Genomic DNA, 24,956 nt, shown 5'->3' on the forward strand with positions numbered 1-24,956 from the left:
ATCTGCAGGAGTTAGTGGGTTTTTTGTGCCTCCAGCACAATATACACCTGTATCTACCCTTTATTGCTGTTCTCTAATAGAGGCATCTGCAGGGCTTAGTGGGTGTTGTGTGACTCCATTACACTGCTGTTTTACCCAACTCCCTTCAGGCCATTACCATGTCTGGAAGGCCAGCAAGGAGAGGCAGACAGGCGCGAGCCGATAAAAGAGGGCAAGCAGGCTCTGTGTCTAGAGACAACAGTGCTGGTCGTGGGCGTGGTGCATTGTCATCAGCACGTGGCCATGGGACACGCTTGTCCTTCTTTTCGGCAGCTGGACATGTTGAACCGCAACATGCCAACGACTTGGTAGAGTGGATGACCAAGCCCTCTTCATCCTCTCTCACCCAGTCTCAGGGTACTAGCAAAGCAGCTGCCAACGCATCGTCTTCCCTCGTCTCAATGTCATCATCAGTGACTCCTTCCCTAGACCCACCACGTCCTCCTGAGGAGTCTCCTGAACTCTTTGAGCACAGTGTTGGGTACATGCTCCAGGAGGATGCCCAGTGTTTTGTGGGCTCTGATGATGACACTCAGCTAGAGGAAGGCAGTAGCGTGAGTGCAGAGAGAGGGGATGCTCAAGAAGGACAGCAATCTGGCAGTCATGTTCCACAAGCTGCAGCATACTGCCAGGTTTGCTACAGCGATGAAGAGGGAGGGGATGATGAGGGCACTGACTCCACGTGGGTGCCTGGTAGGAGAGAGGAGGAGGAGGAGAAGGAGGAGGCACATGTCCAACGAGGCAGGATGCCCTCCGGGGGCCAGCTTAGGGGCAGCACACCGACTGAATCACACCGCAGAGCTCCGCCTGTGCAGGGCGCTGCCTCTGCGCGTTATTCTAAAAGTTCTTTGGTGTGGGCCTTTTTTGAGACGAGTGCATCAGATCGCACCGCTGCTATTTGCAACATATGTCTCAAGCGTATCTCGCGTGGCCAAAACATCAGCCGCTTGGGCACCACATGCTTGACCAGACATATGTTGACCTGCCATGCAGCTCGTTGGCAAGCGTACCTCAAAGACCCACACCAAAGAACAAAGCGGACCTCTCCTTGCTCCTCATCAGCTGGCATCTCCAACCCCACTAGACCTTCAGTCCTCTCTGAAACCTGCTCTGAGAGGAATGAAAGTGTAGAATTAGGTGTGTCACAGCCAAGTGCTTCCGGGAACTCTGCTAGCGGTACACCCACGCCCGATTATAGCAGGCAAATGTCCCTGCCCCAGCTGCTGGACCGGCGAAAGAAGTTAACTCCCAGCCATCCACATGCCCAGTGGTTGAATGCTAGCTTGGCTAAATTGCTAGCACTTCAACTGCTGCCTTTTCAGTTGGTAGACTCGGCCCCCTTCCGTGAGTTTGTACAATGTGCGGTTCCTCAGTGGCAGGTCCCCAAACGCCACTTTTTCTCACGGAAGGAGATTCCAGTTCTCTACCGGCATGTGGAAGGCAATGTCCTTGCCTCGCTGGACAGGGCGGTCAGTGGTAAGGTGTATATTACCGCTGACTCATGGTCCAGCAGGCATGGACAGGGATGTTACCTGTCTTTCACGGCCCATTGGGTCACTCTTCTGGCAGCTGGGAAGGATGCAGGACAAGGTGCAGTAGTGTTGGAGGTTTTTCCGCCACACGCCTCCAAAATGCTACTATTGGTTGTGACACACCTCTCTCCTCCACCCCCTCCTCTTCTTCTTCCTCCATGGCCTCTTCCAGTGCTCTGTCCTCAGAACCAGCGGTGCTCCGTAGGCGTTCCAGGGGCTACGCAAGTACGCAGGCAAAACAATGCCATGCCGTGCTTGCGCTGGTTTGTTTGGGGGACAGGAGCCACACTGGGGCGGATGTTTTGTCAGTTCTGCAGGTGCAGGCCGAGAGGTGGTTGACGCCACGCCAGCTTAAGTCAGGAATGGTGGTTTGTGACAATGGCACCAACCTCCTCTCCGCCCTCCGAGAGGGACAACTGACCCATGTGCCCTGTGTAGCTCATGTCCTTAACCTGGTGGTGCAGCAGTTCTTGGGCAGGTACCCCGGCTTACAGGATGTACTGAAGCAGGCCAGGAAAGTCTGTGTGCATTTCCGCCGATCATTTAATGCCTGTGCTCGGCTGGCTGAGCTCCAAAAGGAGTTGAACCTGCCCAAGAACCGCCTTATATGTGACATGCCCACCAGGTGGAACTCAACGTTGGCCATGCTGCAGCGCCTGCACACGCAGCAGAGGGCCATCAATGAGTACCTGTGCGACTACGGCACCAGGACAGGGTCAGGGGAGCTCGGTTTTTTTCTCACCACGCCAGTGGGGCATGATCAGGGATGCATGCACTGTCCTGTCACCGTTTGAGGAGGCCACAAGGATGGTGAGCAGTGACAGTGCATGCATCAGTGTCCACCTCTTGGAGCATACGCTGCGTGGAATGGACAGGGCACTTGAGGCAGAACAGAGGCAGGAAGAGGAGGACTTCCTTGCCTCTCAAGGCCCCCTTTATCCAGACAATGTTCCTGCTGTGCCACCCATCACACAGGAAAAGGATGAGGAGGAGGAAGAGGAGGAGGAGGATGATGATTGTGTCAGCATGGAGGTGGAGGCTGGCACTCAGCATCAGCAGCAGTCTTGTAGGGATGATTTACAGTACCAAGAAACACGTGGACTTGTATGTGGCTGGGAGAAGGTAGCTGCGGATCACATTGCCCTTAGTGACCCAGAGGACTCCGGACCGAATGCCTCAGCTAACCTACGCTGCATGGCCTCCCTGATCCTGCAAAGCCTGCGGAAGGATCCTCGTATTCTTCGGATCAAGGACTGGCTGGCCACTCTCCTTGATCCACGGTACAAGGGTAAGGTTGCCGACCTTATCTTGCCATCGCAGAGGATGAGACATCTCCGGGAGGCCTTGCAGAAAGGTCTGTGCAACGCGTTCCCAGAGAGGTTACAAACTCCTGGTCCTGGACAACGTGTTGCTGAGGCATCGGTAAGAAGGAACGGTGGAGAAGGTGGCCGTCTGACTGATGCTTTCAGACAATTTTTTAGTCCGCAGCCCCAAGGTATGATCGGTTCCAGCAACCATCGCCAGCGTCTGATTTACATGGTGCAGGAATACCTAGGGGCAAGGTCAGACTTGGACACCTTTCCCACCGAAAATCCTCTGGCTTACTGGGTCTTGAGGATGGATCACTGGCCAGAGCTTGCACAGTATGCAATTGAGCTACTGGCCTGTCCTGCATCCAGCGTTTTTTCGGAACGCACCTTCAGTGCTGCTGGTGGCTTTGTTACCGATCACAGGGTGCGCCTGTCCACCGAATCAGTTGATCGACTGACCTTCATCAAGATGAATCAGTCTTGGATCACCCACAGCTACCAAGCACTTGAAGCTGATGTATCCGAATAATTTTTTTTGAAATATCACATCCCTTCAAGACTGCCTATGCTGATGCTGAGTGACTGTCCTGTTATGTTGATTGTCTATCCTCTTCCTCCTCCGCTATTATGTTGGAAGAACATTTCTGGTTCTGGGTGATGCCATTAGCCCAATTTTTCTGCCCCTGTTTAACAGGGGCGTTTAAGTACAATTTTTGATGCAATGCTTTGCAGCAGGGCTAATTCCTGCAATAAAACTAGAGTATATGGGAGAGGTTGCAGTGTCGTGGCACCAGCACCAGTGCCTAAGGCCCAATTTTTCTGCCCCTGTTTAACAGGGACATGTAATTACAATTCTTGATATAATATTTCACAGGAGGGCCCGTTCCTGTGCCCACCCAGAGTAACTGTGAGGACTTATAGTGTTGTGGCACCAGCACCACAACCACCAAAGGTAAATTTTTCTACCACTGTTCAACAATGGCATGTAATTACAATTCGTGATATAATCGTTCACAGTCACTTTAAGGGCTTACAATGTTGTGGCAAAACCAACACCTTGTTCCGCCATTTCTGCAGAGCATATAGGGCAGGCCCTTACTTTCAAACATCCAACTTACAAACATCTCCTACTTGCAAACGGAAGGAGACAACAGCAAGTGAGATGAAAAAAGATGGACGACAAAACAAATTATACAGGGGTGATAACCCTTCCCTATGTTTTCCAAAAAGCTTAAAAATAGTTTTTTTGACTGGAGCTACACTTTAAAAATGTACCAGTTGAAAATTACAGATTCAACTTAACACAACAAACCTACACAGTCCCTGTCTTGTTTGCACCGCCTGTATACTGCTGTTCTGAGTATATAGGGCCTGGGGGCCACACGCATTTCCTTTTTTGAATATGGGTACAGGGTTCCCCTTGATATGCGTACAAGACCCAAAGGGGCTGGTAATGGGCAGGGAGGGCTACCCATGCCATTTTTCTCAATGGTTTTCAACCATATTGCAGGAACCAGATATAACATTAAGGCTGGGTTCACACTGCTGCGGGGGGAGATCCGGATGTGATTCGCACCGCAAATCACATCCGATCTCCGTAGCGATGCGAGTTCAGCCATACAGATAGAATGGCTGAATTCGCATCGCTCCCGCAGCAAACTCGCACGGGACTCTTTTTTTGGTCCGCAACAGAATCGGATCGCATGGGGGTTCACACCATGCGATCCAATTCCTGTGCGAGTCGGCAGATCGCATTGCGATATGCGGACGGATCTGGGGGTGTCATTAACATATCATTGACACTCCCAGCCGTCCGCATAGGGCAGTGTGAACTGCCGGCGGGAGTAATGCGATGCGGGAAAACGCCGCGGATTCGCGGCGTTCCCGCATCGCAGCGGTGTGAACCCGGCCTAAAACCGCAAGCAGTTTTCAATGATGTTATTTCTGTTTAATGTCATTTTGTGCAGGGACTGTTCTAAACACGGGAAACACGTGGCACTTCACAGGCATACTACAGACACCCCCCAGGCACCATATTTAAAGGAATAGTTCACTTTTTTTTTCACTTTAATCATCATTAAAATCAGTGCTCCCGCCAAAACGGCCATTTTTAAAAACATTTTAGGCATTGACCCATGTCCCCTGGGGCAGGAGCCAAGTCCCCAAACCCTTTTTAGGACAGTATCTTGCATATTAGCCGTTAAAATTAGCACTTTTAATTCCGAACGTTCGAGTCCCATAGACGTCAATGGGGTTCTAAAGTTCGTTCGAATTTGGGGTCCGTTCGATAGTTCTGGTGCGAACCGAACCGGGGGGTGTTCGGCTCATCCCTATCCGTCAGTAACCAACATTACAATTACATTACAACATTCATGTGTTTCATATATTTTTCAGAAACGTATCACTTAAACTAGTAATAAACTCAAAATCTCTAACACAGCATCAGACCAATGCTCCAGCAGAGAGCTGATTATGCATATTTATTTTTTTTATAACCCAATACATCTCCTTTTTAATTTGCTGGAAAGACAGTACCGCCTTCTTAAAGCAGCAGTTATTTGCAGGTATCTTATAGAAAACCTACTCCAAAGTAAGAGGTTTCAGTACACAAAGACTGGAGAAGAACAGAAAATGTTTATTCACAAGCAAAATAATTTTAAAATGTATTCACAGGCAAAACTACATTGAACAGCAGCCAAGTGGTTTTAGTAGAGAAGTGTTAGGAGACATATCAGAACATCGTAAATAAAACTTCTGTTCCCCAACTGTCAAACTTTTTAGCAACATACATAATCAACAGGTACTTGTAGTCTCCTTATAATTCACCTCCACCCAAAAGGACTGAGTGGACTTTTTCTTCAAGGTGCTTACTCATTAGGGAGGGTGCATTTAGTGCACAGAATTATATATTCAGCTTAGTAGAGCAGATCTCTTCCTGTTCCCCAGCAACTGCATCCTCATGAATCAGGACTATAAACACCAGTCCTACCATCTTCTCTGAAATGCCTATTGACTGGTTTTACAGAAGATCAATGCAAAGCATAGATTCGACATTTTATTTACATCATGTCAGCAATTTCTTTTATCTTCGCTTTTTCATGTTCTTTGGATTATATCTGTAATAAGAAAACAAAATACAAAAGTTATATTTTGTCAAGTCCATGCTTTAACCATCAAGCCATTTTCTGCCAGGCTCAGGCTTTCACTTTGCACTTGAACCTATTACGCATACATATACAGTGAACCCGGAAAGTATTCACATCGCTTCACTTTTTCCACATTTTGTTATGTTACAGCCTTATTCCAGAATGGATTAAATTCATTATTTTCCTCAAAATTCTACAAACAATACCACATAATGACAACATGAAAGAAGTTTGTTTGAAATCTTTGCAAATTTATTAACCACCTGCCGTCCACGCTATAACGCGGACTCCATTTGCCGGGAGGATGTCCCTGGATGCCCTCCCGTGCTCAAGTGGCCTGCGCGCCCTGTGACCAGCGAGTCTATGAGACTAGCCTGATCACAGATCGGAGTAAGGGGTCGATCCCAAACCCCTTGCCACGTGATCAGCTGTCAGCCAATGACAGCCGATTATGTGATATAAACAAACCCGGTAATCTGCTGATGGCGTGAGGAGGGAAAAAAAGGCGTTCACCAGTGGCTGCGAGAGGGACATCGGTCCCGATAGTGAAGGTACCACCAATGCCCACCAGGGCCATCTACCAGTGCCCACTGCACCACCCATCAGTGCCTAGTATGTCACCTCACAGCGCCACCTATCAGCGCCGCCTATAAATTATTCAGTGCGTGACTACCAGTGCCCATCAGTGCCATCTGTCAGTGCTGTCTTATCTGTGCCTATCAGTGTCATCTTATCTGTGCCCATCAGTGTCATCTTATCTGTGCCCATCAGTGTGGCATTATCTGTGCCCATCAGTGTGGCATTATCTGTGCCCATCAGTGTGGCATTATCTGTGCCCATCAGTGTCGCCTTATCTGTGCCCATCAGTGTCGTCTTATCTGTGCCCATCAGTGTCGCCTTATCTGTGCCCATCAGTGTCGCCTTATCTGTGCCCATCAGTGTCGCCTTATCTGTGCCCATCAGTGTCGCCTTATCTGTGCCCATCAGTGTCGCTTTATCTGTGCCCATCAGTGCAGCCTTATCTGTGCCCATCAGTGCAGCCTTATCTGTGCCCATCAGTGCAGCCTTATCTGTGCCCATCAGTGCAGCCTTATCTGTGCCCATCAGTGCAGCCTTATCTGTGCCCATCAGTGCAGACTCACCAGAAAATATCAATGAAGGAGAACTACCACCCATTTTCAAAATTTTATAACAAACTATTAAACTTTTTTTTTTGTTTTGTTTTTTCAAAAATTTCTGTATTTTTTTGTTTGTTTAGCAAAAAAAACAAAAACAAATGGTGATTAAATACCACCAAAAGAAAGCTATTTGTGTGAAAAATATTTCATTTGAGTACAGTGTTGTATGACCATGCAATTGTCATTCAAAGTGCATCAGCGCTGAAAGCTGAAAATTGGTCGGGGCAGGAGGGGGGGTTTAAGTGCCCAGTAAGCAAGCGGTTAAAAATAAAAAATAAAATCCCATGTACATAAGTATTCAGCCTTTGCTATGATGCTCAAAACTGTTTCCACTGATCAGCCTTGAGATGTTTCTACTACTTGATTGGAGTCCAGCTGAGGTAAATTCAGTTTGTTGGTCATGATTTGGAAAGGCACTCACCTGTCTATTTAAGGTCCCACCAGTTAGGCCCCTTTCACACTGGGGCGGTTTTCAGGCGCTACAGCGCTAAAAATAGCGCCTGTGTAGTGCCTGAAAAACTGTCCCAGATGTGCAGTCACATCTGGCAGCCTATTCTCACACCAGACAATTCCAGGAGATGCCCCCCCCCCCCAGTACACTACCTCCTACTCAGGTACTGAGGTCTCATATTACACTCAACTCCCTGCTCTATGCTGTACAGTGTGTGATGTGAGATCCCCACCACCTATGTAAATTCTATAGGTTGAACTGATGTAGAGGAGAGATGGCTGCAGATAAACAGGTAAACTTATGTAGGATTTGTTTCCTCTCTGTGTATCACCTGAGGCCAATCAAATCAGTTGGTATATGTATGGATTAAAAAAAAAAAAAAAAAACTTATATAAGAATGTGTTGGTGCTATTATTATACAGGATTTGACGTATTTGCATTCCACCCACAGAACGCATATAGGTCATTTCCTGCCTGTCACTGGTGTGCTGCACTTCCGGTATGCCAGTGATTGTCTTCTAAATCCATTTCCGGCTCACAGTATGTCGACGAAACGCGGTGTGAGGAATCTGGTCACGTTACGTTTCCAAGCTCGACAGTCGGCCATCACACTGTATGGAAACATTGATTGTTTTTATTGAATTGGAATGCACTTTTTACTGTGTTGTTTGAGTATTCTGGCCTTTGTTGTACTATTAATAAATGTACTTGTCAGTAACACTGAGCAATTACTTTTTTTATACCTATTTACATGATGTCCTGATGTGATGAGTGTCTGCCTAAGGAGGATCCTATTAGTGTTCATGCAATCTATCTCCCCAGGTGTATAGTGAAATACATGTGGAGGATTTTCAAGCGTGTTTGACTGCTTTTGATTAAGCAGTCCACTTATTGGGGTAAGAGTCAGTGTGAACCTTTTCCTTTTGGCGACTGTTATAAGAAATGCAACAGTAAGGGCCGGTTCACACTGCGGGCGATGCGAGGCGACACCGACTTGCCTCGCCGCGACCTGCCGCGACCTCAGCGGCGATTTGCAAATGACTTCTGTATAGAAGTCAATGCAAGTCGCCCCGAGGTCGCCCAGAAGTAGTACAGGAACCTTTTTTCTGAGTCGGAGCGACTCGAGTCGCTCCTCTCAGAACGGTTCCATTGTACAGAACGGGGGCGACTTGTCAGATTGCGGCGAGGCAAGTCGTGTCTCCTCGCATCGCCCGCAGTGTGAACCGGCCCTAAAGCGTTGTACTGAGTTAGTCATGAGCAGTGGTAGGAAAGTAAAAATGTAGGCGATACCTTTCATGTGTCTAACTGAAAATATTTTGAGGTACAAGCATTTGAAAACATTAAGACCCCTTTCACACTGGGGGGGGGTTTTCAGGCATTTTAGCGCTAGAAATAGCCTCTGCAAAGCACCTGAACACCGCCTCAAATTCATTACAGTGTGCCTTTTTCACACTGGGGCAGTGCGCTTGTGGGACATTATGAAAAGTCCTGCAAGTAGCATCTCTGGGGTCGGTTGGGAGAGCTATATTTAGCGCTCCCAAAATGCCCTGCCCATTGCAATGAATGGGCAGCGCTGCAAAACTGGATTTTTTTCTTTACTTTTTTGGGGGTAAAATGTGTCCCTCTAGTGTGCACAAAAATGAGCAGCTCTTTAGCGCCAATGGCCAGCTCTGCCAGTGTGAAAGTAGCCTTAGTTGCCTTCTTCAGACATTGTTTTAGGAATGCAAACAACCATATTTAACTGCTTCCCACCTGCCCTAGATTCAAATGACAGCTGAGCGGGAGCTCTTCCATCCTCACCCCTACCCTAGGGTCTGCGCTGCAACGTTAGCGGATAACAGATCACTGTACTGGACTGATGCCGGTACCGCAGTGATATGTCATGACATGAAAGTTGTTTGCAATGAGTAGTTTTCATTGATAGCCATTTATTGTGTACTATTGTATTGATCTCTGTGATTGGTCACCGTGATCACATGGTACAAGGCAGGGCTAATCACAGTGCATCTGTACCATGTGATAGCTGTGGCCACAATAGTACACAATGAATGAATGGATGGATGCCATTCATAAAAAGGATCGCTTATAACAGTGCTCATCACTGTTATAAAGCAATCGTAGTGCGTGTATATAATATAATATAAAAGAAAAATCCAGATAACTTCCCCAGAGTAGTACAGTGCCACTATGGTAACACTATACTGCTCTGGTCACAGCACGTAAAAAGAAAAATGTAACAAAAAGAAAAAGCAAATGAAGTTTAAACAATTGAAAACCTTTTTTTTTTTTTTTTTTTACACTACATACTGTCACCAGTCCAGTCATATGGTGAAACTGTTCTGCTCTAGCGACAGTATGAAAAAAAAAATGTTTTTAAAGATTTGATTTTCTAGAAAATTGCGATAAAAAAATGACTTACCATGCCTCTTACTAAATACCTTTGACTGTCTACTTTCCAAAAAGGGGTCATTTAGGGGGTATCTGTACTATCCTTACATTTTAGGGTTTTAAGAAATTAGATAAGCCATCAATACATCAGGATTGATCGATTTTCAGATATATGCCATAGTTTGTGGACTCTAACTTTCCTACAGATTAAATAATATACACTGATTTGGGCTATTTTTCCCAAATAAATTTGCAAATTTTATAACAAATAAGAAAACGTGTTTTGTTTTAAAAAAATGTTTTATTTTGTTTATAGCAAAAAAGAAATAATCCAGTGGTGTTTAAATACCACCAAAAGAAACACACAAGCAAAGCTGCTCCAATTGAGTGATTAACCATCCATCTACCAACCACCTGTGGTGAATGTGCTAGCACAGCTTGTCTTCAAAGCTACAGAAAACCACCAAAAGAAAGCTCTATTTGTATGAAAAAAACGATAAGACCCCTTTTACACTGGGGCATTTTTCAGGCACTTTAGCGCTAAAAAAAGCACATGTAAAACGCCTGAAAGAAGCCTCATCTGCAATCCCAATGTGAAAGCCGAGTGCTTTCACACCGAGACCCCTTTCACACTATGGCATTTTTCAGGGGCCTTAGCGTTAAAATAAGTGCCTGAAAGAAGCCTCAAATGCAATCCCAATGTGAAAGCCCAAGTGCTTTCACACTGAGGCGCTATGCTGGCAGGGCGTAAGCAAGCAGCTTCTTTGCAGCGCATTTGGAGTGGTGAATACACCGCTCCTAAAGGGCCCCTTCCCTTTGAAACCAATGGGAAGCGCCTGCAAAATGCCTGCAAAGTGCTTTTGGCAGCAGCGCTTTGTGGGCGCTTTTAACCCTTTATTTGGCCACTAGCAGGGGTTAAAAGCGCCCCAATAGCTCTCGAAAAACGCTAGTAAAGTGCTGCTAGTTTAAGCGGCGTTTTATGAGCATTTTTTTCGGGCGCTGACATTGTGAAAGGGCTCTTAAAGTACTTGGGCTTTCACATTGGGATTGCAGATGAGGCTTCTTTCAAGAGCTTTACAGGGGCTTTTTTAACGCTAAAGCGCCTGAAATACGCCCCAGTGTGAAAGGGGTCTAAAAAATTAATTGGGACTAGTGTTGCAGGACTGATTATTTGTCATTCAAAAAAGGTAAGTATACTGATTTCTTCTTTACAGGGCTAGATAGGTTAGTGTTAGATAGTGGCCGTCTGTAGATTCAGAGGTTTTAGTGTTAGGGTGGACTTACACTTTAATGTTTACTTTTCTTTAAGTTCTTAACGACAATCTAAACTCAAGAATAAAACTAATATATTGCAGCTTACCAGCCCTTACATAAAGAGGCTGCAGTTGTTGTTTTTTTCTGCAAACTTTTTTTACCTTTATTTTCACCCACTGGCCCTGCCATTCACTGTACTGTATCAAGTAGCGTTGTCACCCTAGGCTACAAGCCTGCGTTGGACTACAGAACACTTCCTTTTGCCATCATCCACATAACATAGAGGAAGGTGCCCTATGTCTCAGAATTGAGCTGGGCTCATAATTCAGCTTGAGATTCCAGTGCAGCAGAGGCAGGTTGCACAGAAGGTTAGGGTTAGGAGCTCACTAGATTTTTGGCAGTATCAACAGGTACTGTGTAAAGTATTGTATAAAGCAGACACTTTACTACCATCACTGTGCCTCCTGCTGACTATTCTATACAAATACCAAGTAAAATACACAGTGCCCAGGCCTGGCAATAACCTGCTCATACCTGGAAAACACTGCTGCTTCTATTTTTTTCCAACAGGTTTCCCAAGGAGGTGCTAAAAGGGCAACACCTTGCAGTGTAACACTTTCAATACTTGTGTCTATCATCTGCAAACTAAACATTACATAAAAAATAAAAATAAATAATGGTGTAAAATTGTAATCACTGCTGAAAAATATTTGCATGTGTGTTAATAAGTGCATGGGTTACACTATAGTAATTAGACATTTTCACTTCTTCCTTGAGCCTGGTTACTGAGCCCTATTTATTTAGGCACGGGAAATGCTGCAGCCAAATTGCATCATCACTTAGCTGGGAAAATAATTGTAGATGGCTGCTGTTTCCAGGCAACTCCTGATTATCCTTCATAGAAGACAGGAAGGAAAAAGCACACAAGCGACTGCAAATAACACGAAGGGCAGCTTCCCCCCGGGCTCTGACAAACACCCTAAGAGTACACAGTGCTGCCACTCTGTGCCTAGGGAAACACACAAGTCATTCTAGCTCATATATGGAGATTCAATATACTTCCATATGAAGCACAATCATACAGGTGCACTCAGAAATGCAGGCAGACAACAAAGCCTTCCCTATCACGTCTTCTCTAATAATCCAAGCATAGATGTAAGATAGTTATCCAGGAACCTCTTTTCCTTAGCCTTTGGAAATGCACTAGAAGCATTCTCTAGCACACTCCTCTTCTATAAAGACAGCCTAAAGGCCCGTACCCACGTCCCGAAAATCGTACAAAAAATACCGCTTTCGACGTGATCGTACAATAATCGGCTCGTTAGTACAGAGCTTTCGAGAGCCGATCACGACAGTTCATCAGACAAGCGCGAAAATTTTCCTTGTGCGATACCAGATTTTTGTTTAGTCAGTACAGTTGTCGTCTGAAAATACAATACAAATACACTACAACACATGACATCACTTCCGATTTTTTATGTCCTACGAGAATTTTCATGACTTTAGTAACCTATTTAATTTCTACTTGTGCCTAGTAAGTGAAAAAGGTCAGACGTTTGATTTGTTGTCCGATTTTCAGATTGTGTGTACGGGCATAAGACCGGGTTTACACTGGCACGACGCGACAGTCGTACCACTTTGGATCCGACATTGCCTTGCGACTTGAAGTCCGACTTCAATGAACAGGGATCAGACTTTGATCCCCGATAATACCAGGCACAGTGTCTGGTATGAATCTTTAGGGGGAACTTCACGCACAATGTAAAAGAAAAAAAAACGGCATGTGATCCTCCTCGCTGGAGCATACCAGGCCCTTTGGTCGGGTATGGATTTTGCAGGAGAAACCCCCCAAAATCCATACTAGACCCTTATCTGAGCACACAGCCCGGCAGGTCAAGAAAGGGGGTGGGGACGAGTGAGCGGCCTCCCCCCGAACCATACCAGGCCGTATGCCCTCACCCCAAAGCACTTTGTTCCCATATTGATGAGGACAAGGGCCTCTTCCCAACAACCCTGGCCAATGGTTGTCGAGGTCTGCGCGGGGGGAAGCTTATCGGAATCTGGAAGCCCCCTTTAACAGGGGGCCCCCTACCCTATGTGATTAAGTATGGGTTACATTGTACCACTACCCATTCACCTAAAAAAAAAAAAATGTCAAAAACAAAACACATTACACAAGTAATTTATTAAGGCAGCTCTGTCATCTCTTCCGATCTCTTCTCCCCTCTCTGGCTCTTCTGCTTCTTCCGCTGACGTCTTCTCTCTCTCCAGGTCTTCTCCCCTCCCTGGCTCTTCTGCTTCTTCCGCTGACGTCTTCTACGGCTCTTCTGCTGATGTCTTCTCCCCTCTCCGCTGATGTCTTCTAGCCCTCTCCAGTTCTACTCCCCCCTGTCCGCTGTCTTCTGCCTCTGCTGGGTGTTCTCCTTATGATGTTGACTCCATGCTCTCTCCCGCTCTAATGCTGGGTGTGCAGTGTGCCACTACTTATATTGGCATGGGGCTGGGCCAACCGGGGCATAATGGGGTGGTGACGTCATAAGAGGGAGGCCTCCGGGGTGACATCACCCGGTGACCCCACCCCGTGCCAATATAAGTAGGGGCACACCACACAACCAGCATTAGAGTGGGGGAGAGAGCGTCAAGTCAACATTGGAAAAAGAACAGAGGGAGAAGACAGCGGAGAATCGGCAGAAGACAGAGGGAGAAGAACCGGATAGAGAGCTGGAAGAAGAAGAACCAGAGAGGGGAGAAGAACCGGCAGAGGCAAAAGAGCCGGAGAGGGGAGAAGAAGTCGGAAAAGACGCCTGAGCTGCTTAATAAATAAAACCTTTGTACTGTTTTGTTTTTGACACTTTTTTTTAGGTGAATGGGTAGGGGTACAATGTACCCCATACTCATTCAAATAGGATGAGGGGCCGGGATCTGGGGGTCCCCCTTGTTAAAGGGGGCTTCCAGATTACGATAAGCCCTCACTCCCCCATGTTGAGGGCATGTGGCCTGGTGCGGTTCAGGAGAGGGGGGCACGCTGCTCGCATGTCCCCACCCCCTTTCCTGACCTTCCAGGCTGTGTGTTTAGGATAAGGGTCTGGAATGGATTGGGGGGGGGGGGGGGGGGCACGCCGAAAAAAGAGTGCTCGGATAAGGGCCTGGTATGCTCTTGGAGGGGGAACCCATGCCTTTTTTTTAATTTGGTGTGGAGTTCCCCCTTCAAGATCATCAGAGCACAAGTCGCATGCCAAAGTTGGATCAGTCAAGGCGGCAAACCCACTTCAGTGATATTCAATGGGGTGAAGTAGGATCAAAGTCGGACCAAAGTAGTGCAGGGAGCATTTTCAAAGTCTGACTGACTTGTGTTGGATCAGTTAAGATGGCTCCCATAGGGAAACATTGATTTTCACACGCCATGCGACATGAGCTCCCAATGTCGGAGCGTTTATCGCACCAGTGTGAACCCGGCCTTATGCAAGGTTTCTCATTATGCACAAAGTCAAGGCACACCAGTCTGAGGGTTCACACCAGGTGGTGCGTCTGAGTGTGCGCTTTTTTGCACTGTGTGTGTGTAAAAGAAGCAAAAAGGCACGGACATGATTTTTTAAAATTGTGCCGCACAAAATACACATGGCACAGAATTACCATGCATTTTAGTGAGTGTGAGCACATGCGCATTTGCTAGATGTGTTTGGTTGCCTTTAAAGTGTTACTAAACCCACAACAAAAAGTCTGTATATGCAGTAAAGCTGGTTATGGATAGTACAAAGTATAGGGGGAAAAGCTGTACATGCTCTGTTTGGTGTGTATTGCTAGAGGGTTTTTTTTTTCTGGGGAGACTGCATGTGATCAGCACTGTCCAGAGAGAGAGAGTCAGGGGTCCTCCAATCTTATAGGACAGTGAGAGCAGTATGAAAACTCCTCCTACAAACTTTAACCAGACACTGATAGAAGTCGCAAGACTACTCTAATTCCTGATGAGAAAATGTTTTTGGCAGTTTATATTTACTAAAATAATTGCATTTACGTGTCCTGTTTACTGTTGGAGACAAGATATAGTGAATGCAGATTCCTGGGTTTAGTAACACTTGAAGAATTAATGGCACCTGTGTGTGTCTGCAAAAGGAAGAACATTTTTGTGGGGGAAACACGTGATTTTGCACGTGCTACTGCATTGCATCTGGTGTGAACCTGCTAGCACCCAACCCCCACCAACCCTCCCCCAGAATCACCCTTCCTAGTATAAATGCCTCCTATCCCAAATCCCTTCACCTTGCACAAAACCTCTTCTCCCAAGCTCAGAAAGGAGGGAGAGAGCACAGCCTGCACCTCCTCCCGGCTTTACCCTCCTCTCTGCCGCTGTCACTACTCCTGTCAGCAGCCCATAAAGCTGTGCAGGTGCTCGGCATTTCCTTAGCAACTAATGACGACACTGGTGGATAGGAGAGCGGCCCGAATAGTTAAGTAGTGACAGAGGCAGAGGAGGAGGAGAGAAGCGGGGGGTGGTGTGGGTGTGCTCTCTCTACTCTTTCTGTACACATGAATTAACACAGGATAGCTCAGATAGGAGTGTACAGGGAGTTAATTTGTCCTTTTGCTGCAGCACTCTGGTTGAGAAATGCTGTTCCAATGTATTATTAGAGTTTTTGTTCTAAGTTCTGATAATTCAATCACAACCACCGATCAAATTCAAGCCTGTCTTTGATAAGTAAATCAAGCTCAAATGATTATGATCAATAACGAGAACAAGAGAGAGAAGAAATTGCACAGGGCCCAAAAAGGTTAACACACATACTACACATTTAAGCAGCTCTCTTGAAACTTGTCTCTCGAGGAATGTATCAGGTAAAAGCAATCCTGTGCTAAGAAATGCGTTGGCTGCCTCTGCTGACCCCTACATAAAATAATAACCATCTGGCAGTCGTGATAATGAAATGTAATGCTCTGTCAATGACATGGGAACAGGTATGCAGACCAGGAGTTCTGTAGGTTTGTAATGAAATGAGCAGGGCAGCAGTTCACTGCTTTATAAGAACAAAACAAAGCAATGTTATAAGCAGCTTTGAATTAAGCCTTGTCGTTACAAACTGTAAAATGTATCCTGACGTAGAAGACTTTGAAGCGACCCTGTAAAGGTAAACCAGAAGCAGCCTGTAAAATGAAGGAATATTTTTCTACTCACTATAACATCCCATTCTCTGAGTTCTCTAGGCAAGATTCTTGACTGCATGGTTATAGTGCCATTTTCAGGAGGAGGACACTAGGCCAAACCCCCTATCTGCTATAGACAGCTCAGTTTGTTACAAAGCAGTACAGAAAATATATGAAATGGGTGGGAGCTGTGTCCCCCAAAGGACTACCTAATCTTGTGCAAGACCATGTTAAGGGGATTAACAGGACAGAGCCATCAGCTCCAACACACGGCATGCAGAAGTAATAGCCAACAACCAACCCTTTGTAAAGAGTCCCCGAGGGTAGATTCCTAAATATTCAAAGTGGAGCCTCTGCAAAGCTGACAGAACCAAATACAAGTCCCAAGATGGCAACGGAGAATGCACAGAAGCAGATACATATCTAACCCCTTGAATGAAAGTAAAAATCAAGGAGTGCATAGCCAGCGGACTTTGAAGGAAAAACTGCAAGGGCCGAACCCTGACTCTTAGTAGTACTCAGTGCCTTCTTCAAAGTCTGAAACGTAGACTAACACATAAGCTAGAGAATGCAGCACACAACCAGCACCGAGACAGAATTTTGAGAGGAAGGGGGCAATATCCAGCGACTCATCACAGGCATACTTGAGACTCTGGTCTGCCAGCTCCATATAGATCAGGGACACTTCTTCCTTACCCAAGCCCTCATGAAGAAACTTTGCTCATTCTGTGAGAATTTGGGACACTAGGGCTGAACATGGAACGCACAACAGCTTCAGTCTTCCCATTGGCCGGGTCCTTGAATAACAGGTATTAATCCACTGGAATAGTAGTAATCTTGTTGAGCCTAGAGATTTGTCCACAACTGGAGTAAAATTCCACTTTTTTGAGAAGAGCCTCCTCAGAGTAATACTGAACTGAAAACAGTTTGGGTACCACAAACGTCCGCTTAGGACGTTACCATTCCTAGTACACAAAATAGACAGGACATCAAAAACCTTGTGGCACAAGGCAAAAATAGGAAAACAGAGACTGGAATAAATACAAGATGGCCACGGCTATTATGCTCCCAAAAAAATAGCCGCCTGCCAGGAGAGTCTTAGACGACCCATTACATATGCTGGTACAGCTGCCCCAGAGATGCGCCATGATTGTGATGGGAGGAAGTAATGGACACCAGGGAGGCACATACAAGGTACCTGTGATGCACCGCACCATGTAGCTGCCTTTAATCCAGGGAAAGAATTCAAAATGACCGCCACTAGCCAGCAATTACTCCCCGTGACTAATGAGGGAAGAGCAGCAGTATTCTGAAGGGAAATAAGTGTCCAAGGAAAGAATTGACAAACCCCTAACAGACCAGCACACAGGGGAGAAGGAAAAGTGGTGAGACAAAGACAAGGTGCCCAGGTCCCACCCAACCCCCATAAAGGGAGAGGGGGAGCTAAACACTTACCTGCAGCAGAAAGCGGGTACCTCTCCCAGAACAGTCTCCCACTGGTGGGTGGGCTGTCGGTCCCAGAGTCACTGTGACAAGAACCTATAATGTTGGGTCATATGTGTCCCGCCCGTGAGACAACACACAGGCCACCCCGCTCCTTGATGGGGCTGTCACACATGACCCAACACATAGCTAGTGGTCTGCATGCGCTTGCTGGCTGGGCTGGAGTGACTACTAGGATCTATATTATTCAGCCTGTCATCCAGCTTGACTGTTAATTGAATAACTCTCAGAAAAAAGAAAAAGACTGAATCTGCTAAAATTAAAGTGGAGGGTCACCCAAAAAAAAAAAAAAAAAAAATGCATTAATAAAAATAAAAAAAACACTTTTTTTTCACTTTCCTGAAACGCTGTTGATAGGCAGTCTTCCTAATCTGCCTCTTCCTATTCCGTGGCGCTTCCTCCTCTTTGGTGAGCGGCCCCGTTGCCTTCTGGGACATGTGTGTCCCAGAAAACAATGGGGCCATTCACAAAGCGACGCGCGACTCGCGCATGCACAGTAGGAAACGGACAGTGAAGCTGCAAGGCTCCACTGCCCGTTTCCCTTCGTTAGGATGGAGGCGCTGGCAGGCGATCCGATGGATGGATCGGCCTCGGGGCGACCGACATCATGGGATTGTTGGACAGGTAAGTGTCCTTATTAAAAGTCAGCAGCTACAGTGTTTGTAGCTGCTGACTTAAAAAAAAAATTTATTGGCAGGAATGCCCCGTTAAAGGGAAAAAAAACAATGAAACTAAGAGTCCCAGCAAGTCCCTACTCCTTGAATGTATGCAAAAAACAGAGACGCCTATGAAGATAGGGAGTTTTGCCTTCAATAAGAATTGCCAATAGGTGGTGCTTTGTTTTTTTTATGCCTATTGTCTTACTACTGAAGGTGGTGTTATAACACTGCTGACCGGTGTCCTTAAATTAACATAAGAGAAAACGTGTTTCATACTTACCTTTCCGGCAGGTGGGGAGTCAAAAACTATTGTTGCCACTGGTATCTAACATTATCCAACATTTAATGTTGGATACCAGCAATGTCTGAAACTCTACAACAGTGAACACTTGTTTCACCGCCCAACAAAATAAGAAGTATTAAATATTCTTCTACAGGCTGCTTCTGATTTACTTTTTTATCACTTGTAGCAACAGGGTTCGCTTTGAAAGTTTTAAACATAATATGAATATACAAAAATTATTAAGATGAGATTTTGCATTTGTCAGTAACCGAGATCAGTTTTAGGCCCCTTCCACACTGGGGCGGGAGGTTCATCATATTTTTAGGGCTGCTTTACCGTCATTTTAGTGGCGTTATAACCGCCCCACTAGCGGCCGAGAAAGGGTTAAAACCACCGCAAAGCGCTGCTGCAGCAGTGATTTGCCTGTGGTATAGCTGCACTGCCCCATTGATTTTAAATGGGCAGGAGTGGTGTATACACTGCTTCTTCACCACTCCAAAGATGCTGCTAGCACAGGCTTTCAGGCTGGAGACACAGCGGCTGTTTCAGGTCAGTTTTCAGGCGCTATTTTTAGCGGAATAGCGCCTGCAAAACGACCCAGTGTGAAAGGAGAACTGCAGAGTGAGCATTATTTCAGGGGTGGGCCTGAAAGCAAAATTTCACTTCTTTCCAAATCTCCTGTGACTAGTCCAGCAGTCACTGTTTCAGTATCAAATTTTACTGCAAAAAACATAAGTGGAATCTTCCAAATTGCAGTCTAGACTAGAGCTCATTTAGAAGTGGCTGCTGCAGGCCCTGGGGGAGGAAGTACTTAGGGCAAAAACTATAGAAGAAGAATCTATTTCTTAAATGAGAAATTGCAACTTGTTCAAGAGAGGAGGATTAACACCTTGAAGTCACCTCTACATTATTGCTCAGTCTGGAGTGTATCTTTAAATTTTCTCAGCTGGTCAGAAAACGACATGAAACGATCTTGTGCAGCATGCAGAACAAGTTGTAATTCTAAATTTAAAGGGCTGAATTCAGTTTGTAACATTTCAAGCTGCTCAGAACTTATCTAACAGAGAACAGAAGAAATTAGACTTTTATGCCTATTCTTCAGTTACATAAAACTATCAACCAGGAATGGAAACCTTTTTACGAATTGCTTCCTGTCAGCTTTAAAGCCTCAGTGACTGGAAAATGTTCCAAGCCTTATTAATAATACTGACTATTTTAATGTCACTTGAGTAATAGAACGCATATGTAATATACGGTAGTACTGAAAATACATTTCCAGGCTCAGTGAACAGCCGTCTAAATGAATTGAGTCAGTGAAAAATATTAGATTGCAGATCAAAAGCGATTTTGCATGCACCATAAAAATGAAGCAACCACAAATATGTTTCTGTAAAATCCATCTGCCATATATGTTTGATTATAATGGATTTTCCTTAAGTGTATACTGACCTGAACAGATCCTCAGCCAGGGATTGTTCTCTAGCTTGCTGAGTCTGCTCCTGTAAAGAGAGCAATAATAGGTTCAAATGTTACATAAATGTCATTATGCAGCAAGCTCATATTAGGTTCACACAGACAGGCGTGGAGGAGAAAATTGTGATAACTACATGATGTGTGCCAGAATACAAAGGCCCAATATAGTAAAATAGCAAAACTCCCCACGCACAATAACACTACAACAATAATACTACACATTACAAGGAGATTATGATGTGGTCATGTTCATCCTTGCTTCACTCTACAGTAAGTGACCGACCCAGACCAAACATGCAGCGTGAAAGAAAACCCTTTACATTGCATGATTGTTCCAGATCAGTGATTAGGTAGGGAAGTATAGATAAAGATTATGTGCCATCGAATCAACATAAAAGCCAAGGAATGAGCATTATTATTATTAGGAGAGACAAGCAATGGCCACTATCAGATTCACTCAGTACAGGTTTCCTATAACATAATTCTACCATTCTCATCTCCCAGCTGACAGTTTACAGACACAAGGACCAGCAAAAAAGGAGGCAGTTTGGAATTTAGTACTAATCATCTGCAATGTAAATCACAACCTATAAATCTACACGATCATATCTATGACAAGAAATTTACATTATTGGCTAGTTAGATATCCCATGCCAGCAGCATGGACTAGCACCACATGATCAAAGCCTGTAGACCCTGCAGGCACAACTATTGTAGGGCACAGAAAAGCAGAATTTTAAGAGCTTGCGTGCTGAGCCTTCCCACATAACACAATTTGATTGAAGACTGTGCATATACCAGGTGATTCTTTTGTGAGCTTAGTAAATAAGGTGAAACTGTGTTCTCTTTAAAGTGGAATAAATGCGGTAGTAAACCGAGTGCATGTTCCTCTGAAATCACTGGCTGCATGCAGTGTGAATATCTCCTAAAACCAGCGCAAGTTTAGGAGATATTCACACTACTAAGTTTTTCAGCTTGTACCTACAGGCAAGCCTATAATAAGGCTTGCCTGTAGGTACAAGCTGAAAAACTCCACTTTTGAACTTGCACTTACATGTAAGCCTATAATAAGAATTACTTGTAGGTACAGTGAATGTCTACGAGTAAGCACTGATTATGGTGCGAAATGCGTCAACATTTTCCTGTACCCTGTTATTCCTTTTGCTGTGGACTTTTTTATTGTGTTTTGATGTGACCCACGTTGTTTCAATTAAAGATGGGATTTCAAGTCTTTTTCCAGTGTGCGGCTATCCTGAGTTTTGTCCTGCTTGTTTGCTTACAGTGAATGTCTTCTAAACTTGCACTGTTTAGGACAGGGATCTCAAACTGGTGGCCCTCCAGCTGTTGTGAAACTACAAGTCCCATGAGGCTTTGCAAGGCTGACAGTTTTAAGCACGACTCCCACACTCAGAGGCATGATGGGACTTGTAGTTTTGCAACAGCTGAAGGGCAGCCAGTTTGAGACCCCTGGTTTAGGAGATTTTCACACAACATGCAGCCGGTGACATCACCACTGTATGCACTCTGAAGAGGCAGCACAGCTTGCTGGATCTTCAGAGCTCAGTGTCAGAGCCGAGGGATCCAGTGTGCATGCGCGGAAGTGGTATAATCGCGGCCTTGGCCACTCATACAGCTGGAGCCTGGGAACCTGAAAGGAAGAAGGTTGAAGATGGCAGTGCCAAGCAGCCGTGATAGCGCTGTGCTGGAGGGCTCGGTGTACAGTTAAGTCTGTCAATGTTCTAGTATGTGGTGCATACTAGTATATTATAACTTAAACCTGCGGGGGGGGGGCCTATTTTTTTTTCCTATCTTTTTGGGCGGTTTACTACCGCTTTACAATGGAACTCTAGCCACAGGCATCTTTAAACGTTCACAAGGTAAAAAAAAAAAAGTTCTTATGTAAGATGTATTACATGCTCTCAGCTCCATCCTGTTTGCTGTATATTTCATTAATTTCTAGCAGCCTGATTTTACAACCAGCACTCTACTTTTGGCGCTGACTTTAAGAGCTTTGGCTCCCATACAGTGAAGAGATTCTGTTGTTTACTCTCTTTTCTCTCTCCTTGTATATTCAAAAGACACTTTGTATTCTGTGAACAGAAAACAAGGCACTCTGTAAATGGACAAGAGTGTACACTAAAGTCACAATATCATGTACCTGTTCCTACTCTCACCTCATCCATTCACAGAATGCCTTCTATTCTGTTTATGTCTTGAGAATGGACAAGGGGAGAGGAAAAGGATTACAAGAAATGCAGTGTATGTAGAAATCCTTCTAAAGTACATTAATTCAAAGAAATTATCATCTTCTCCTGGCTTTCATAATGTAATAAACATGCCCAGAGCGGCTAATGTTATTTCAAGCCTGATGACGTTATGTACAGTATCTACCACAGAAATGAAGAATTATACACACAGCACCATATACAGAGATTTTCTGGAAAGCGAGAGCCATTAGTGAAAGGTCTGACATACTGTGAAATGAAATGTGATGTATACGTCAACTCTTTTATATCTAGCCCAAAAGAAAAAAAACAAAAAAACAAACATAAACAAGATTTACTGCTCCAGGGAATGAAATAAAAGTTTTCATGTCAAGTAAAACCTTGGATTGCGAGCATAATTTGTTCCGGAAACGTGATTGTAATCCAAAGCACTCATATATCAAAACTTATTTCCCCCATAAGAAATGGAAACCAATAATTTGTTGCACATCCATTTAATATAAAAATGATTACAGCAATACAAAATACAGTAAAAAATGTACTGTAAAAATAAAACAAATTAACCTGCACTTCTGGAGCTACAGATTATAAAAGAGTAGTTGCCATGGCTAGACAACTTCAGGGTAATCTTCCTGTAATGTCGGATCCAAATCACATCAATTAAGATAAGGATCCGACATGAAGGCAACTTCCAGTAAAGTCTATGGGCACAAGTCAGATAGAAGTTGCCTTGAAGCAGTAAAGGAACCTTTTTTAAAGTCGGAGTGACTGTCAGTCATGCACCGTTTCTGGTTAATGTTGTTGTGCTTTGTGCCTTGCAATGAACTTTGATTCACTGCAGAAGGGGACAGGGAAGTGTAATAGTATAAACTATACATTGAATAAAGAGCCATTCAGATGGTGGGGTGCTAGCCAGAGGAAAGAATATATAAGAAAGCTGTGTTGTATTCTAGGCACCAGAGAGGCATATGTACTAGTAAATAGGTCAAGAAGCACAGCATGTGATTTTATTTCAAAGCCGATACTGTTAACTTGTCTTTCTTTACCTCCATCTCCTGTCGTAGCCATTGTTCCAATTCTGAATTCTTCTTCTTGTCATGAGCTATTAAGTCAGAGCCTCCTATGATATGAGGAAAGCTTCCAGCTCCCGGATAAGCAGTCTGTTAAAATTAATAAAATAAATATATTAACCTATTTAAAAGAAGAAATAAAACTGTAATTTTATGGTGTCCCAAAGCTCAAACGGTGGTACACACATAGCAGAATTCATCAGCTTAGGACTTGGCTGATGCCACTCATTTATTCTTCAGCCAGTCTGAATCAGGAACAAAAACTAAAGCCTTGCTTCCATAGACCAACAGCAGCTTTTATTCCTGTAATTACATCACTCATAATGATACAATGGGGTCAGCATGGTACTAAAAACTTACCTGTCCAGGCATCTCAGGGTGAGGGAAACCGGAAGTGAAGCCCTGTGGCTTCACAGCCAGTTTTCTTCTGTTCCTTGTGAATGGTCCCATATTCTTCTGGGTCCTGTGAAGGCTGCAGGGAAAGGGGGGGGGGGAACTTCTGTCTCAGATCACTGTGGCAATCTGCGCTAGAAGTGGGAGCAAGTACCTGTCAAAACCAGGTACCCGCTCAACCCCCCCCCCCCCCCGAACAGTGCCAAATGTGGCAGTGGAGGGCAGGGGGGGGGTTGCAAATAATTGGAACGTGCCCTTTAGGGTGCAGCTCTACTTTAAGCCATGTTTTTACCAATCCCCAATTGCTCCACCCCTTTAGCTGCAAAGGCAGAAGGATTATACCGCTATGGAATATTACAAATTAAAATAAGGAGTGGCGTATTGGCATAAATCTCATTCAGGACTCCCATAAACAATATCAGATCCAAAACCAAACATTTGGGACTTTAGAACATGCCAATAGGAGTCGGATATACACAAACTTGGTTAACAGTAAAATTAACTGGGATCACCTTTGCATCAATGTAAGACTGAAAGAATGGATAGTGCCAGTAAAACCGCGTTTATGTTCTAACAAACATCTAAGTTGGAACGTTAGTACCACAATTTCATTATTGTCCCAATTCTCGCCCAATAGATAGGATTTAATCTTTTGCATGTTTCCCTGCCATGCACCACCTCAAACATCAGCCATACCAAGAGTGCACAAATAACAAAGATTATAGAAACAAAAACATTAAAGAATATACTGAAGATAATAATATTAGGCTACCAAATACTCCATGGGGAATTTAACCACCAAGTACATATATGGACTATCACAAATTCAAATGAGGAGTGGAGTACGCGCATAAATCTCCTTCAGGACTGCCAAAGGCATCATCTCAAAACTGTTAACAAAATTTGTGCATAC

The 24,956-nt window shown here is 44.8% G+C and overlaps 1 protein-coding gene across 1 annotated transcript in view; it reads right to left on the reverse strand.

The window, feature by feature from the left end:
- Positions 1 to 5,496: 5,496 nt before the first annotated feature.
- The window catches only part of NBN (nibrin), a 153,168-nt gene continuing 133,708 nt past the window's right edge, over positions 5,497 to 24,956 (reverse strand). The window contains exons 14-16 of the mRNA XM_077492995.1: positions 23,627 to 23,740; positions 20,332 to 20,381; positions 5,497 to 5,997 (exon numbers count right to left, since the gene is read on the reverse strand). Coding sequence (XP_077349121.1) covers positions 5,964 to 5,997; positions 20,332 to 20,381; positions 23,627 to 23,740 — 198 coding nt within the window. The 3' untranslated portion in view covers positions 5,497 to 5,963. The remainder of the gene's footprint in view (positions 5,998 to 20,331; positions 20,382 to 23,626; positions 23,741 to 24,956) is intronic.

This window comes from Lithobates pipiens, unplaced genomic scaffold (genome assembly GCF_037356315.1).
Source record: "Lithobates pipiens isolate NorthernLeopardFrog02 unplaced genomic scaffold, aLitPip1_a1.2 Scaffold_19, whole genome shotgun sequence".
NCBI lineage: Eukaryota > Metazoa > Chordata > Amphibia > Anura > Ranidae > Lithobates > Lithobates pipiens.